We start from the raw sequence: 17,871 nt of genomic DNA on the forward strand, positions 1-17,871 counted from the left end.
CAACCATCAGAAGCATGTTCTCTCATGAACACCCTAGGTGCCACGGAGTGCTGTGCACACAGGCTGGTTGTTCTTTGGGACTTGGGTTTTTATGGGTGGTGGGGAGGAGGAAGGGTAGGGGAAGGTGGGAGAGGTATTTCCTTACGTTGTTCTTTTTCCTCTGTTGCTCAAAAGCATTTCTCTGAGAGGTAAGCTCATTTTGGAGACTGGCGATTTCCTTCTCTTTCCCTGCAACCCTGAATTAGCAAAAAGAATCGTAGACAAGTCAGGAGACATTTGAGAAATTTCAAGTGAATCACTGACACCCTTTCACATACACTGACTTTCCTCCCGGCTACACACTCTCTTTGAAAAGCTGCTCACTGACTTGGCAGTACTGCTTGCTTCCTACTGCTCTGCCAGAGCAAAGCCCATTCCAAAGCTGTTGTTTGCCTACACAGGCATCTGCACACATTTATCAAGGCCACAGAAAAGCAACACATTAGACAAGGATAAGTCAGCCAGCCCACATTAGTACACCACCACAAAGCAGGCACAGCCTGCCGGATAAAAGCATTATTTTTCAAGCACCTAGTCCACAATTTGTAAGTCATTTAACTTAGAAGAAAAATAATTCAGACAGTGAAAAATGCGTAACAGTGGCAATTCGTGTAGCACACCAAAAGCCAGTACGGCATTACCTTCCATACAGTTGACTGTGCTTCAGCTCTACATTATAACCTACTGTTACACATAAGATTTTCCCTGGGAAGAGATTTTCACCAGATGATTTTATAATACAAGCAACACTTTACTAAGCTGAAGTTCCAAGGAAAAAACTTGTCACCTTTGCTTGAAACATCAACATTTAACTCTTCAGACATATAGCTGAGCTGGCATGCATTTAAAATTAAATTGATCATGGCTTGCTTACATTGTGGGCACATACTGCAAGCACTGTGCAAGCACACAGACCATTGAGGCTGAGGATGATTAGCCTGAGCACAATCTCTATGTTCAAATTTAACTAAGCTGTACAGATTTTATTTTTTTACTGGCACTTCTCACACTGATATGGTACATTTGGCATTTATTTAATTAAATTTCTTCAGCAATAAGTGAAACGAAACACTTGGCTACTTATCTACTGTGTTCAACTTCTGGCAGTACTCACACTTGTAGAAGGTCCTCACTTTGGACAGCTAAGGAGGCCTACAAACAGATCAGAAACTCACTAGAATCAGATCAGCAGCAAAGACTGGTGCAGAGGTCACAATCTGCCTTGTTAACCAGGCACTGCTGCAAAAATAGGCAGTTATACTCCTTTGGCCAGAAGCCTTGGTGCAATACAGCATTTAAAGACGGGTGGAAAGCTAGACAAGAAATCAGCAGATGTAAAAAAACACAAGAAAATCCACACAATAAAGGGAAGCAGGAACAGATATCCAACAGCCAGAAAAGCTGGCTTAGTGCAATCCAACCCTGAAGCTGTCCCTTGAATTATATGACCAATGCAACTACTGGTTTTCCATGCCATCCGTACAAGCTATCACCACCCCCTTTTACTTCACTCAGTAACAATCCAATTGGAAGCTGTACCTGTTTGCAATTTTCCTGCTTTAATTCTTGAATTTGAACTTTAAAAGATTCATTTTCCTTTTGCACATCCTGTTACAAGAAAAGAGGCAATACATGAGCATACATGGATACACACTCATAATACATACGCTCATTACAGCACAAGGCTCTTCTATTAAAGCTTTACCTGCAACTGTTTTACACAGCTTGCAATTTCTCTTTCTTTTTCTTCTGCTACAGCTTTCAACTTCTTAATTTGTTCTTCTTCCCCTTTCAAGCTGCAAAGATGATTCAGGAAGTAAGAAAAAGGTTGTAAGTAAGAATGTATGCTAAAATGGGACAGGTGCTCTAGCTGAGACAGTTTTTAGCAGCAGAAGATAAATTTTGTATGCTATATATAATAAGCCAAAAGGGGAGCACACACACGGAGAAGAAACCATTACACTATGGCTCCAAAACAAAAAACCTAAGGGAAATACATGCCAACTTCAACAACATGTACTGCAAACACTTACCTGCTAAGAATTAGCCTGAAGCAAGCTAGTCATTCCACATGTGAATCAGTAAACACAGTCATAGCTGATCAAACACTCAGAGCAGAAGTGGGATACATTGGTCACCTGAGCAAATCCTGCAAGCCAGCTGGCTTCAAAGGTATTAGGGACAGTCTCCTAAAGGTGAGACTGCCTTAGGTACTGGCTATGCAGGAGTCTCCTGGGGGGGCAGCATGTTACAAGAGCTGTACTGAAGATCAAGCCCTTTTTGGCACGCAACCTTCCTCTGACTTAAGAGCAGCCAGACAAAGCAGAGTCAAAACAGAGGAAAGTCTGGCAGCACTTCTCCATAAAACTGGAGTTGGAGAATTGGCTATTGCATCTCAGACTGAAAACAGCAAACCATATCTGTTTATTGCTTTTAGTGACTCAGCCATAGGCACTTAAATCCACACTCTTTAAACATGCTAAAGAGAAGGGGAAATTATCACTAGGCACAAGAAGCAGCAGCAATTTCACTAGTTAGTAGAGCCCTGGGAGATCATTCAGTTTCACAAAGTGTACGAGCACTATGACTTAGGCACACCAGGCAGGGATGCCAGGCACTTGCTATTATTATACACAGCAGCAGATGCACTGGCTGGTGTACATCCATCAGCAATAACAGCTTATTTTAGCAAAGTCCATAAAATTCTTGAAACGAATTAATACATTTCAATTTAAGATAAACACCAGCACTAAAGGTATATTATCAGCAGGTGTTTAAGAAACTGCTACTAAGCATACTCACAGGCTCTCCAGGTCCTGGACTTGGGATGCAGCAAGTACCTTAAAAACAAAGTAATTCCCAACCTCATTTTGACAGCACTGTAAAGCTTTCAAATTAACAGCAACTCTTTGCATGAGCAGAGGCACCACACATCTAGCAGGACACTTGCCCAACAAATACCAGGAATTTTGCATGAGGCTTTGCTCTGAGAATAGCTAAACACAATAGATTTCAGAAGCAGTTTACACCATGCATCCCAAACTTCACACCAGCCAATTTCCCTCCATTCTACCTCTCCTGTGCCATAAATGCTGTCTGTTGTCTAGACATTCACCCAAAATAAGACTGCAACTTAGTTTCTCCCATTAATCATTGACAAAAATCAAAACTGAACTAAGAATACAGCGTTATTGAAAAATTCTTCCATTAAGTTAATGCCTGGCTTCAACAATGTCCAGTTGCCTTTCTCAAGTCTAATGCAGGCAATCAAAACCCAGAACATTCCAACCAGCTGCAACTTCTGCAACAGGTACATGCAGGAAGGAATCACAGCAAAGCCTGACTACTTCACGAGGAGCTGCTAAATTCAGTTACAGCAAAAGCTCCTCCATGACTTCCATGGCCCTACAGAGATGCTAGTTCAGTCTGGCAATGAGGTACCTACAAGGCAGCTATGATTCTGTTAGGAACCTTGGAGTTTTCAGACCATAAAAGCTACTCACTACACAAAGCAACATCCAGGTAAAAGAAAAGCTCTAAGAACTTGTGATCCACATTCATCCTGTTTCAGATTAACACTGTTGAACTAGTGGGCTCTGCACTGCAGACTACCAGTTTAGTCAACCAGGGTCTAAAATAGCTCTGAGTTTAAGTCAATGTAAACCCTTTGTGAGGCAGAGTACAAAACCAACCCCTTCCAATTCACCTGAACAGCAGTCCCAAACCACATCCACTCTGCAGGCCATACCTGTTGGAGCTGTTGCAGGTTCTGTTCTTCTAACTCCTGAACTTTACTGGTTAATTGTGCAATTGTATCCTTCTGCCCCTTTGGACACAAAAAACATTAAAAAAAAAAAGGCAAGCTTAGAAGTGTGAACATGACTTTCCTACAGCTGGAAATACTGCAGCAAAATTTATTTTCCTTTAGAATACCAAGGGAGCTTACCTGCAGCCATTCTCCTTTCTTAACAATCTCCTTCTCTTTCTCTTCCAGTAATGCCTCCATGATTTTCACCTGCTCTTCTTTCCCCTTCAACCTGTACCATTAAACACAGACACACAACGGAAAAACTCGTTCTTTTTTCCATCTGAAAAAAAGACATACTATGCTTTGCAGCACACCACAAAACCAGCATATGTGATCTAACACAATTCACCCACTAAAAATCAACCGGTGAACACTTCCACTTTAGTCTAGGTTACCAGGAGATGCCCCTGCTCAATGGCACTGCTCATTAAGAGAAAGGAGACAAATTGTGTGCCCGCATATACTGCAGGGATTTCATACATGTGTTTTCCTCATCTAAAAATCCTTCCTTCCCCCTCCCCAGCTGGGACACAAGGGACTGATGACAGTAGTGGCTCAGTTCTCACTTATGTACCCTTAGCACAGCTATTACCAAAAGAATTTTGCCACAGTGCCTTGTCTATGTCCTTCCATCCTGACTTGACTTTAATCCACTGTAGTTTAACTGGGGCTCATGAAGCCATACAGCACTTCTCTTTGTTTGCGTCTCAGACAGGACCAGGTGTTTCTAATGAGGACACACATCTAAGACCAATGTTAATAGCCTGGATCACCTCCTGTGCAGACATCAGGCAAGAACATTGGAACTTAAAACAGACTGAAGCAGGGAAGCAAGGCGTGCACAAGGCAGATCAGACATGTTAATAACTGTACTTACAGAGTCTGAAGTTCTTTGATTTGTGATGTAATCGACACCTAAAAAAATAATCAGTACTTCAATGAACATGAAAAGATACATAAATGCTATAAACCACTCTAGGGAGAAAGCCATTAGACATTATTAAAATAGGCACTATTTGTTACACTTATGTAAGGATAAACGCACCTCTCTGAGGGAAAATAAATTATTAGAAATTAAGTGTCTCCACTATGTACTTCCTCCATATTTAAAATGTGACTTCCAGAGCAAAAAAGAAAACAGTGCAAACAGGAACACAAGCAGGCTCACCAGAGTACACTTCCACCACAGGCAACAAAAGGAGGAAGCAAACACTGATGATGACAACCATCTCACTACCAACTGCAGCTTACAGAGAGACCATCCCTGGTCATTTAGACCTTTGCACAAGCAAGTGCTTTTTAAATGCTCTCTGCAGTGTCAGCACTCCATTAAATTCTCATTCTAAGCCTGAATAACATGGATTGAAAAAAAAAAACAAGACTTAGTGGGAACACAGTCTCTGAATTTTGCACCAAAGCCTGGCAATGGCTATCTGTATAGATACTGGCTTTCCAAACAGCTAGTTTAGTTCAGGCAGGAGTTTCAGATATTCCCAAAACCCTCTATTCTGCTTGTAGGAGACCAAAGGGTGTTCTTTAGAGCAAGCATCCCTCATACGCAGCTTTCTAGAGACGGCAACTTAAAACTGCATTTTATTCTGGGCTCTGTATCAGTTCCAGGGAAGGAAATACACAAATAATTCATCCAGTTCCTGGGAATTTCCTTTGGAAGAAAAGTCCAAGGTGTAAACACATTCAATGAAGCTTTGCCTAAAAAGGACAAAACTTTAACACTAAGGAAACAAAAGAGGGTGACATGTTGGAATGTAGCTAAAAAGACTGAAGAAAGTACAGACCAAAAAACCAACCCACACACCCCACACAAACAAGCAAGCAAACTTCCTGACAGCACGATGGATTAAGCTGCCTGCAGAATGGGCTCCCTAAGGAAATATGGGTTCCCATTATTTTGGATGCTAGACAGCAAGCATGCCAAAAAAGCCAATACTCCTCCATTTCTGCATTCCTGGCAGCTAGAGTAAAACTTAACTCTGCCAAGACAGGCTTTCTTTGGACACAGGAAAGAAAACAGTCTAAGGTTTACCTGGAAACCAGATACTGTGTGGGCCCATAGTATTTTTCTAGCAACACAGAAAGGCAAACAAAAGGAGGAGCACCTTCAGCACTTCAGATTTCCAAATTACCAGCTTCCAAGGATGCCCCAGGGCTTTGTGTTTACCTCCAGGGCAGTATAAGCCCAGTCAGAGCTAATACTACCATGCTTTAAGTTACAACAATTCTTGCCAAATTACATACTAGAAGTCCAGAAAGTTCAGGCATCCAAAGGACTGCAGTATCTGAAGGACAGATGTAGTTATAGTACATATTTACAGCTTTCTATCCAAGAATAGTGTAGTTCTACCATTAGAAAGTTCCCTTACCCAGTGACATTCACCAGTGAAAGAAAACACTAGAACAGAAATGAGTGAGCAAAGCATCCAAGACAAGGCTGTTTCACACTTTTGGCACTAAGGTATTTTACCTGTTTTTCCATCTCAAGCTGGGAATTTCCTACTTCTTTTTTCAGAGCCTCTATTTCCTGTGTCAAAGCCTTTTCAATGACAAAACAGACAGGATTGGACAATGGAAACACAAACGCCACAAAAATGGATGCTACAAATTCATCATTATCGAATGCCATGCAGTAACAAATAAATGGTAGTCAGTGGTATAGACACAGAAAGGAAAGTAGGTATTGTAAGAGAGACACCTGAACAGTCTTCTCCTTGCTTGCTACTTTGAGGATTTCAGCTTGTAGGAGCTCTTCCACTGATTTTATTTTTCCATCCTTCTCATGGATTCTTTTAGAAAAAGAAGAGGAACAACATTAGTTGGCTGAACAAACATGTTACCTCAGCAAACATACAAGCTTTGGTTCTGCTATCACATCATATCACCAGCCTCTGAAATTCACAGTGGGACGAAGCAGGAGAACAAACAGGAGGAATAAGACTGGGAATAGTACAAAACAAACTGGCTTTATATAACCAGTAGTTCACATGCTAAATAGATACTATTACTTTATAAAAATGAAAATGAAAGCATCAGGAGGCCCTGGAACACACATACACTGTACTTCAGCCTTCAACATGCCAGCAAAGAATTTATCAACTTCAAATACAGACACACACAGAGTGAACAAGCTCACTCCTTTCAGAGTGCCTGCTGAGGAAAAACAATTATCTGACAATTTACTGCAATTCCTTGTCAACTCAAAATTAAGCTTATAAAGTTAATTGCTTAGCAGAGAACCAACTAGATTTTCAAAAACTATTGATCTGATGTGGCATGTTTAATAGTGATAATACTTCCTGCCACAAACACACAGTTCACCCAGTTAAAAGCAAGTCATTTCAGGGAACCAAAACACCCATAGTCATGCAAAAAAGACAGACACAAGTAACAATAGGAAATTAAATCTGTGCAGTAACTTACACTTTCTGGAGTTCTTCCACCAGTGATTGGAAGGAAACCTGTTCAAAAGAGAGCTTCAGCTAAGAAAAACAGAAAAGAGCATAACAATCTGCAGGTGTTGAAGGGTAAAGAACAGAGAACTTGAGCACTCTGGCACTGGGTAAACTAGCAGCCTATGATTTTATGTATCTGGCTGCTCCTGGAAATTGGCTGTAGGTTTCCAGTGTCTGTGAAACTAATAACACCAAGTCACTGCAAGTTCCAGGAAAACAAAAGAAAACCCACACCATCTTCACCAGGAAAGGCTGAGGTTCGGGAACAGCATTTGATCAGCTAACCTTTTCATACTGGCACTACCATATACCTCTCCACAATTATGATGCTTCCCCTTTTCCATAAATCATTTTCTAGAAACTAAGCGCCCTTCTGAGCTGACCAAGCAGAGCTGGATGTCAAGGAAAGCCACTTCCTGATCAGCACCTAGTGCACATCAAAACCAGTAATACTGTGACAGTGTCACTGAAAACAGAGACATAAAGGGGATAAGTCACAACTGCATGAGTGTTGATTAATATTAGAAAGCTAAAGTATGCATAATGAAACCGATGCAATATGAGCTGCCTACCAGCCATGCTTGCTGCATAGGCTTCTGGAAAAAAAGAGCAACCCACAGCCATTTCCACTCACACCAACACAGAACTGCTGCTGATCGGAATCTTTACATCTGCCACTTTTCTGACACTTAAGCAAAGTAAGTATTTGACAGAAATACCAGCTTCCAGACCAATGCTGGAAGAAAACAGGAGGCTTTGCCAACAGGCTTCAAAGACATCTTCACCTTTTTCCCCTGACTTTTGCAACCACAGCAAGATTCTTTCAGATTTAGTTTAGGTGTAATAAGAGTTTTAGATAAAAAGTACTACCTGCTCCGATTGCTGAATTTGCAGACTTTGAAGTTCTTTTCTCAAGGATGAATTTTCCGTTCGCAGTGCCTTTGAAAGCAGACACATAGATAATGAAAGACTCATTTGTTGGGGAAAAAGTGTTAAGCTTGAAAGAAAGTAATTTCTTTTAGAACAAGTGAAAGACTTTGAAAGTCTGAAAGAGACCCCTTCCTGCAGCTATGGGAGCCAAAGTATTCAATGAACTGACTATTCATTACAAGACAACTCCAAGTGGACTTCAATATATAGGAAGCTGGAGTCCAGGGAAACATCAAGGCGATGTATTCACATCTTTGGCTGTATAGTAATAGTAACCTGACAGTTTGCTAGTGAGCTGCTCCTTCCCAGTACAGGGGTGTCAGTGATACACCTGGAATTCAGGGACACTGCTTTCCAGTACAAAAAAAAAACAACTAGCTTCTTCTAAAACAGAAATCGCTAGCTGCTTTTTAAACAGAAAAAAAACTTCTTCTTGAACAGAAAAAGAAAATGCTTTTAGTATCATTCCAGAAGTGTCACTAGCTGATAATCCATTTAACTTCAGATTACCAACTAAGCAAAGAGGCAAGAGCCCCATATTGCAGATTAGGCCAAACACACTGCTCTCAAGATGTATTCACTTTATTCCAAATGACATCAGGCACGCATTCTAGCAAAATCTGCCCTAGACTAAGCAGAGAGAAGCAGTTATTGTACACCATCAATGCTCAATGCTTAGCCTACCTTACCGAAAAGATTTTAACCTTGCCTCCACAAGATGCCTTTCCTATTCAAAGGGAATTATCTCAGACTGCACTACAAGCACTCAAATGCACACTTTCCACAAGAGCACTTAATCTCTACTTTCCCATTAAAACACAAGAGATTTTACCTTCAGCTCCTCCTCTTTATTAGCCACTTGTATGAGTCCTGCCTCAAGCAGCTCTTCAACTGTCTTGATTTTATCATCCTTCTCTCTCATGCTGAGAAACCAAAGAGAGCATTAGCAAAAGAGTTAACCTTTGAGGGCAGTTTAGCTATCAACAGTAACCTTACTGTCAACAAAATTGAATCTTTATTTTAGTCTATGATTCAAAAGAAAAAAGTTTCTCACCTTTTTTCCATTTGCTCTAACAAGTCTTTTTTTGCCTATAAAAACACAATAGAGTAATGATTAATTAGATCAATAATGTTTTGGGATTTTAAGAACACAAATAATCAGAGAGCATCAATTTAATCCGCTTAGTTACCACACTAATCCAGAAGGGAAGATAAAGTAAGGGGAGAATGTCCTCATGTGATGTGTGTCTAATATTGATGCTGGAAAGATGTCAATCTTTCAGGGGAGGTACAGATCCAGCCCAAATGTGTTGATTTTACAGATGGACTACAGGAGTTCTGGTGACAAGATGCCATGGGACACAGGATCCCATTGATCATAGTGTCAAGCATGCCAAACATTGTGCAGCATCTAATCCATAGCAGCCAGCTGAGTACCTGAAAAATCTGCCTCTTTCAAGTATTTATTGGAACCACAAGCTCCATCTGAGGTTCACGCAGCAGAACACGTGTGACTTCTCAAAAACAACACATTGCGAAAGACCACACAAGAAACAAGACAGGCTACCAAGAAAAATCAGCCTCACTATTTCAGACAGGACACGAAATCAGCCAGACTCAAGGGAATAAGACTGCAAATCTGGTTCTCCACCAGAGGAAAGGGAGCCAAACCATACAGGGATCTGCTGGCTAGCAGACACCCAGTGCAGAAGTTTCTTGCCCCACAAGTCCTTTTTCCAATGCTTCAAGAAGTTTCACATTTTGTAATGGTACAAAGACAGAGGTGTTCACAAGAGCTCTCCCAGGCAACACTTGCAAAGGAGACTGGGCTAAGTAACACAGCTGCTTTGAACCTACAGCATCCTGTGAGAGTACCAGTCAGACTGGCTGCAGGTGTGCTATGAGCAAAAATATAGAAGAGGACACCAGAAAGACATCAGGGTAAATAATTCTCATTCCATGGGTCTGTTCTTTGGTTACTACTGGTTTGAGAATTTATTTCAGGATAGAAGAAAACAAATAGGGTAAAGATGTTACTTTGATCTCTCCACCTCTAAGAGCCCTCTCCCCAAAAGCTGGTTGTTCTGGAATAAAAATTAAAATCCCATGAAAACTGCCAATAAAACTGGGAGAAGTTGAATAAATAAGATCCTGCTTCTGTTCAGCCAGCATTCTTCAGGGGATGAGAACAAAAAACAAAGGTCCACATTTTGTTTGGACACTCCTGTCTAGCACTTGAAGACAGTCACAACTGCCTCACTTTCCATGCAAGGGAAAATACCGAAAAAGTAACAGGCTTTGACAGAAACCAGCTCAGCCTAGGGCCAGCTTAAGGGGGTAAAAAAAGACCCTGAAGAAGTTAAAAAGAACAGAAGGTATTTGATACAAGTTCACTGAATACTAGCTATACCTGCTCAGACAGAAGAGTCTGCAGCTTCTGAACTTCAGCTTGCAGAGTTGTGTTCTGATCCTTGAGAACCTGGAAATAAATATAAACATTTTATCAGTTTAGAACTGCAACCCCTAATCACAGCATTTTCATATGGGTAATGAGATAATTAAGTAGCACAGATGTCATTACAGTGAATTCTTTGGAAGCTACCTTCTTTCTTGCTCATCTGTATTAATACTTCTGTCCTTATGTTCCCATGAGAAATTCAGCTGTTATTAGCTATATTCCCTGGCAGAAAAACCACATAGTACCAAGTGTGAGAGGCAAGAGAAACAACATTTTTCTCCTAAAGCAGTATCAGCATCATGCCAAGATTTGACAACTGGGGAAGCAAATGGTCCAGGATCACTCCTCTGTTTCTCTTCAGCTGCCTTAACACTGAGGATGCACAGCAAGAAGTCAGCAGTCCAGCAGCAAAGGGGTTTGCACAGCTCCCACACTATGGTCCGACTGGAAAGAGGTGAATCAGGAAGATACACATGCCTCTCCCTCCAGCATTCCTGCTCTGTATAACAGACACAGCAACTCTATTATTGCTTTTTGTTTTACAGTCTTTTAAAGACCTATTTGGTGCTTTACAAAAGTAAAAAGCAGGATATATGATCTGAGACCCAAATAAGGACAACACAAGCAGGAAGGGACAGCAGCAGTAAGGATCAAAAGAATCACCCTATTTGAACATGGCTTTTCCCTCTTTCATGTGCATAGGAAAAAGCAGCACTTCCTTAGGTAGAAGCATTTAGTATAGAGCTGGTGTAGCTGACGTTTGGGATCAAAGAAAGGAGAAAAAGACTAGAAGAACACAAAATATTCATGCTGAGAGAACACTATGGATTTCCCCAAGGTCATGATGACTGTGATTTGCATTCAGTTCTCTATTCCCAAGAACTGCTAGAATGGCTTCCAGATGATTTCTGCTACTACTCAACACTGAGCTGATTTCATCCACAACACCTCCAAGCCTTTTTCCTGGGTAAAAGTTACTACTGAAACCATCACAGTAATGGAAGTCCAAGTTATTCTTCTTTATATTCATCTTCACCACTTCACCTGCCATTTTAAAATGCTCCACCAAGCTGAAAGCCTCACAAGTCACAGTAGCTTCAGACCTGCTAACTCACTCAAGACTGCCACCCCTTCCAACTCCCCTTTCGAGACCACTTATGTACCCATTACCCAGCTTTACTGAAGATCCAGCTGATACCTTTATTACAAAAGTTTTACTACAAAATCAAATGAAGTCATAGCTGGTTCCTACTCTATTAATTGAGAAAAAAGTCTTCCCTCTTATTTTCAGACAGCTTAGAGAAACTACAGAGACTTGCAAGAGTCTCATCAAAACCTCTTTAATACATAAATCAATTTACTAGGCACTTGCTAACACCTTCAAAGAGCTCCAGGATACTCATGAGGCACAGCTTCTCCTACAAAAGCATGCTGCCTCTGCCACTACCCACCCTTTCTGTTCCCCACTAGCAAACCTACCAACTTGAGATCATGAGATTCAGAGTGAGTAACCTTTCACCAGAAAAATCAGAAGAGCAGCAGTACCCAGCACAGGCATTAAAGGAGTTAAAAAGATGGAGTCATCGCTTTCCTCAGGCAGCAGATCTATTTCTAACAGCTACAGTTCAGAAGAAAACACCTAAGGTGGCAGAGGGCAAGGAGGAGTTAAGCTGCTCTCTGTACACACTACCTAGAAACAAGTACCAGCTTTGCTGTGCAGACCTCAGATGTTAGATCTGAAAGCTTCAGCAATTTAGCTGCAGCCTCATGAGAAACCATTTAAAAAGAAAAAAAAAGAAACCTAACATGATAATCCAAGCAACAAAGGCTTACACCAAGGCCCTGAAAACAATATTAGAAGGTAGAATGCAGAAAACAGCAAACAGCAAAATCTTTTACTCAACAACCTCCCCTTCCAGATTTCAAAGACCTCACACTCTTCACAACTGCAGACACCACACTTGTATTACCCTCTCTCTTACTCTGCTGCACTGTTATGACTGTGACATCCCACATTGCTCTTGCCTTGCAAACAGAATACTGTCATTTACTTTGACACCTGCAAGTTCTGTTTTACAAATCAACATTCAATTGTGTGAAATTCTTAACCTCTAAAGTCTGGAAACTTACTGTAAATAAGCACAATATCTATATCATACCTTGAATTCTTCTTTTGTGTTTGAAATCTGAGCAAGCTCTTCTCGAAGCTGATCTTCAAGAGTTCTTATTTTGTCATCTTTGATGTGAATGCTGAGACATGGAAGAACAGTTAAATACATTTTGTCATCCAAGTTTTACAAAAAGCAATGATTCAAGAGAACATTAAAGACCAGCAAATGTTGTTTATCAAATCCCAGAGCTATTTACCTTTTCTGCATCCTTTCCAGCTCACGTGCAGCAGCAGCCTAGATATAAAGAGGATTAACACAGATTTAAGATACATCACATGATTCAATCAACCTTTCATTCCACAATATTAAAAAGCTGGAATAAGTCATTTGGCCTCTAAGCACATGACTCACCAGCAAGAATGAGGGGCAAGCTTGTCTTCATGCACTTTTAAAACACCAATACATACAAGAGGCAAGAAAGCAATTGTGCAAAGGGAAAAATACCCCAAGAACATTCATCTGACAACCAGGATTATCTCCAATTAAACATTTCAATTCCACCTCTGTAATGAATCATAAGTTACATAGCAGTAACAGGGACAGCATTACATTTGGTTCTAAAAAGATCTCTGTGGTGAGATGGGGGAAGATGGGGTGTTGTATGCTTTGGAGTTTTTTTAGAGGGATGCTTATGACCCTTGTACACAAATGCCAAGACTGCATATTCAAGGACAGCCATGTTCACTCTTGTGAAGTGTCCCGCACTCCAGATGCCCGCAAATCTAAACCAAGCAAGTAAATCAGTTCAGTAAATTGGATATCCAAATAAGAAAGATTTCACTGGTGAGAGAACGGTAAGAAGCAGGCCTCCCACCAGCTGTAAGAACTTCAGAGAATCACCTATTAGCCCAATTCAGTAGCCTTACACCTTTCAGGTGATTAAGCACAGATTGCTTAAAGCCAATGGATGTGCATTTCATGACAGAATAGGTAGTGGGAAGTAAAATAAAACATTCAATAAAACTGTTGTTTTACCTGTTCATTTGTCAGAGCCTGTAACTTCTGTACTTCTGATTTCAGAGAGAGATTCATGTTCTGTAAGACCTGAAGGAAGGAAGGAAAAAAAGAAATATACTTGCATTTTGCAGAGACAGTATTTAAGGTAAGCTCATTCTCCCCTGCAAAGTATTTTAGATTACTTCCCGAAGGACTCCATTGGTAACAGCAAGGAAAAACCTCAAGCTTTCTTACCAACAGCTTCCTATCATCAAGCATTGCTTAGAAGAGCAGAATCAGCAGACTTGTAGCTGAAAGAGTTGTTTCTAGACCCAAAAGCCTTGGGGGCTAAATTTTGTACATGCAACCAATACACCACTCCCTGTATTAACTGGTATTTACACAGGCTTTCATTATACCTTGAGCTCTTCTTCCTTGCTGGTTAAGTTGGCATGTTCATTGCCTAATGAGTCCTCCATCTGCTTTATCTGTTTGTCCTTTTCCGCAATCCTGCACAAACAAGAAGTGATGACATATTGGTACTAAAAGGTCTTAGATGAAAGTGGTGCATGAACTAGCAGGCTAACGCAAAATACATGCTGGCCTTTTAGTCCAGCTTCTACTTTAAATCCTGCTGACAGTATACTTTGGGTCTAAAAGCTTTTCCATCCACTTTAAAAGCTGTTTGCTTGCCAAAATTTATGAGACATTCTCTAGCTCTGAAACACAATAACTACCCATCCCAAGGGGAGAAGTCTCCTGGCACCACGAGACAGCCCAAATATTAACAGTTCTCATGGTCACGCACATTCCAGCATGCTGGACTGATTCCCTGTATATAGGCAGGGGTAAATGAGAGTAGACTACTGATGTCTCTGTAGCATATAGAGCCACTCACAACAGATTCCAAACCTGAGGCCAGACACTGAAGAGAAATTCATAGGAAGCAGTTTCCTATCTTCCAAGTCAATCTCATAGTGAGAAGTTAAAAAGCATAGACAAGAATATTTCCTTCACCAGTCCCTCCCTTATGCACTGCACATGCATGAAGGAAAGATGGCATGCATTCCCAAATACACAAGGAAATGAATGCTCACACTTTGTGTAGCTCTTCTGCCAGGACTGAAGCTGAGGTCTGCAGAAGGAAGAAAAAAAAAAAAAAAAAGCTGAAAGTAAAGCAAGTCAAAGAACTATCATCAACAGTGAACCAGGAATAGCAGTTCTAAGATTTGCGTAGTTATTTTAAACTGGCACAGGATGCTTCCAACAACTTCCTGGCTAAGAAACACTAGAAATACCGGCACATACTAATGTCCCTTTCCCATTAGCCTAAGGCAACACGAAGGGGAAACAAAAACAAAACCAGCACTTTCCTCCCATGGATTAAGTACTTTACATGACATTCTGCTGACAAAACACACGAATTTAAAAAAGAAAACCCAGCACAGTGCATCAGGACTTGTGTTAAGAACAAACAGCAGCACAAAATCAGCAAATGGCATTTTTTTTCCCTCCTGGAAAAAGCCTACTTGTATGTGGTCACTACAGTCACCCACAACAGGGCACAAGGAAAGACCCATCACAATGGCTATTGAGGCACCAAGGGACCTCTGCAGACCGTTTCACACAGTTTGGTAGCAGCGGAACTTCTATGTTAATTTGTGCTACAGATACATAGCTGTCCTTACTCAGCCTTACCCTCCCAAAATCCTGGATGTCACACAGCTTGTACCCATGGGATCCTAACAGCAATCCCTACACTGCCTTATAAAGATCATACCATGGAGAAAAGCAAAATCAAAATAAGTATCAAAGAGAATAAATAGTTCCAGTCCTAGACTGGTCTCCTTAGTTTCATCAACCTTTATGTCCAAATACAAATCCAGAGCAACCTCGCTTCCCCAGAGTGCTATTTTCACACCTACTGCCCATAGTGGAAGAATACCCTTGCATTTTCATAGCCTGTGGTGCTACATGGGGAAAGCACACACCTCCTTCCAACAGCCTCATTGTGTAACCCAGAGCTAAAAATCAGTATCTCCCTAGTAATTTCTTTTCAAAACCCTTGTACTGGGAAGAGAGGAGCAGGTCATGAAGATGCTGTGAATCCAGAGTGCCTCTTCCTTCACTGCTCTCCCCATCCAGTGAGTTAAGGCACATCAGCTAAAGCCAGATGACATACTTTCAGTCTGACACTGAATTTAAACTACACAAACCATGTACATTAATAAAAGAACAGAGCAGTCAACTGCATGTAACAGTCTCCACTTGTGTCTTCTGAGAAGATCTGTGACCTAGCTCTACATGGAAGCAACTTCAGTGATTGAGGTTTTTCATAGCCTTTACAGCAGAAGTAATTCCTCAAACCAACTAGTCAAACTAAAATTTTAGATATTAAAAGAACTGAGAAAAGCATAGTGCAGGTTTGGTGTGGCTTTGGTGGTTTTGGTTTGGTTTTATGAGTGTCTGGGGTTTTCTGCACAAAAAAAAAAAAAAATCACTGCTGTAACGAACAAACAACCTTATATGGGAGCTATCATAAGACACTTTCTCAACCTAATGTACAAGGGAAAAGCATGATCAGGTGTTTCACAGGAGGACTGCAAAAAGACCAAAAGAACCACAAGACAGAATAGTACACATGCAAAGCTACAGAAAACAAACATTCAAAAAGGCAATCTACCCTTTGGTTATAAATGAAAGCCACTACAGAAGGAAATAAGTGGATTTTTTCCCCCCAAAAGGACAGCAGAAGCTTAAGTTTTAAACAAGTTTCAGAAACATTAGAAAAGAGAATACTAACAAGTCTTTGCTTTCAGCATTACATATCTCATATCCAGCTACAATAAAATCTGGCTTTTAATGAAAGTTCACAATTCATGACTACAAAAGAACATGCTGTACCTGGGCTGCCATTTGTGAATGAAACTTCTGAAGCTGAGCATTCAAAGCATCATTCTGCTCTATCAGCTCCTTGTAAGAGAGCACAGAAAGAAAAGCAGGCTGAGATCTAGAGCTAGTCAACTTCTGCTAGGATTAGCTCTTAGCCATGATAATGTTAGTAAGAACAGTTTAGCATTTACCTCAGACACTTTTCAAAGATTCTGTTTTTCGTCCCCACTAAGAGCATCCTATTTGAGTGGAAGTACAACAATCTGTTCTGCATCAACAGAAAAAATATTCCCTGCCCCATTGGATGCCATTTGGTTTCCCTGAAGCCCTCAAGAGCTATGTCTACACTGCCTCTCACCACTTGATGCCAGAAGAAATCACTCCAGAAGAGCTCATACAAACATCAAAGGTATATGGATACTCTTCCAGGTTGTTCCCCAGACCATAACATCACTTCACAGCTATGGAAATTGCCTGGGTCAGCACATTTTCCCGATTTGCCCAGAGGGCTTCTCAGGTCTGAGATGGCCCCAGATGGTCACAGCACCACACACAAGTTCTCAACTCATAAATGGCCAGATCATAGACTGGCAGACAGTTGTCTCATTCTTTATTCAGTGGGAAGCTTTACTAAAGCAGTATTGCAAGGATAATACCATGTTTCCATAGGCACAAAGTGGGAGGAAAAAACCAAACCCTTAGGACACTTGAGTAATACTACCTGCACCTGCATTTGCATGGAGTCCTCTGCAGAAGCTCTCTTTTGCTCAGCCTCCATTAACTGCAACATCCTCTGCTCCAGCTGCTGTTTCGACACCATTGTATCAGTAAGTTTACTGTGCAAGCTCTGGATTTCATTGTCTTTGGCCACAAGTTTATTCTGCACATCTGTAGCAGAAACATCAGGATTTTAATTCAGAAGTAAATATTTAGCTGTAGGGGAAATAATTTTCACTGTACACAGGGAGGCTGATTAGAAGCCTTGCTCCAGCAAGCCAAGGTTCAGCTCTCTCATCAGCATTTGAACTAACTGGTATCACAACACAGTATTTCCCCAGGGTGCTGAAGTAGTACTGACTTTACCTGAGCTTTAATTTAAGCCATTTATTCAGCAATACTCTTTCACAAATGGCAACAGCCAAATCTCTGCAGCAAGCATTATTGGGGAAT

The 17,871-nt window shown here is 40.9% G+C and overlaps 1 protein-coding gene across 6 annotated transcripts in view; it reads right to left on the reverse strand.

Moving 5' to 3' along the window:
* KTN1 (kinectin 1) overlaps positions 1-17,871 on the reverse strand; it is a 79,844-nt gene that overhangs the window by 18,523 nt on the left and 43,450 nt on the right. For 5 of the 6 annotated variants that reach the window (XM_034061299.1, XM_034061297.1, XM_034061295.1 and 2 more), the window contains exons 11-32: positions 17,423-17,589; positions 16,714-16,782; positions 14,907-14,944; positions 14,229-14,319; positions 13,849-13,917; positions 13,070-13,107; positions 12,862-12,952; positions 10,655-10,723; positions 9,299-9,333; positions 9,077-9,167; positions 8,185-8,253; positions 7,283-7,320; positions 6,558-6,648; positions 6,330-6,398; positions 4,725-4,762; positions 3,986-4,076; positions 3,788-3,865; positions 2,842-2,879; positions 1,745-1,835; positions 1,579-1,647; positions 1,154-1,191; positions 146-236 (exon numbers count right to left, since the gene is read on the reverse strand). In XM_034061299.1, coding sequence (XP_033917190.1) covers positions 146-236; positions 1,154-1,191; positions 1,579-1,647; positions 1,745-1,835; positions 2,842-2,879; positions 3,788-3,865; positions 3,986-4,076; positions 4,725-4,762; positions 6,330-6,398; positions 6,558-6,648; positions 7,283-7,320; positions 8,185-8,253; positions 9,077-9,167; positions 9,299-9,333; positions 10,655-10,723; positions 12,862-12,952; positions 13,070-13,107; positions 13,849-13,917; positions 14,229-14,319; positions 14,907-14,944; positions 16,714-16,782; positions 17,423-17,589 — 1,559 coding nt within the window. The remainder of the gene's footprint in view (positions 1-145; positions 237-1,153; positions 1,192-1,578; positions 1,648-1,744; positions 1,836-2,841; positions 2,880-3,787; positions 3,866-3,985; positions 4,077-4,724; positions 4,763-6,329; positions 6,399-6,557; positions 6,649-7,282; positions 7,321-8,184; positions 8,254-9,076; positions 9,168-9,298; positions 9,334-10,654; positions 10,724-12,861; positions 12,953-13,069; positions 13,108-13,848; positions 13,918-14,228; positions 14,320-14,906; positions 14,945-16,713; positions 16,783-17,422; positions 17,590-17,871) is intronic. The other variant, XM_034061296.1, reaches the window with a different exon arrangement.

Source organism: Melopsittacus undulatus, chromosome 4 (assembly GCF_012275295.1).
Source record: "Melopsittacus undulatus isolate bMelUnd1 chromosome 4, bMelUnd1.mat.Z, whole genome shotgun sequence".
NCBI lineage: Eukaryota > Metazoa > Chordata > Aves > Psittaciformes > Psittaculidae > Melopsittacus > Melopsittacus undulatus.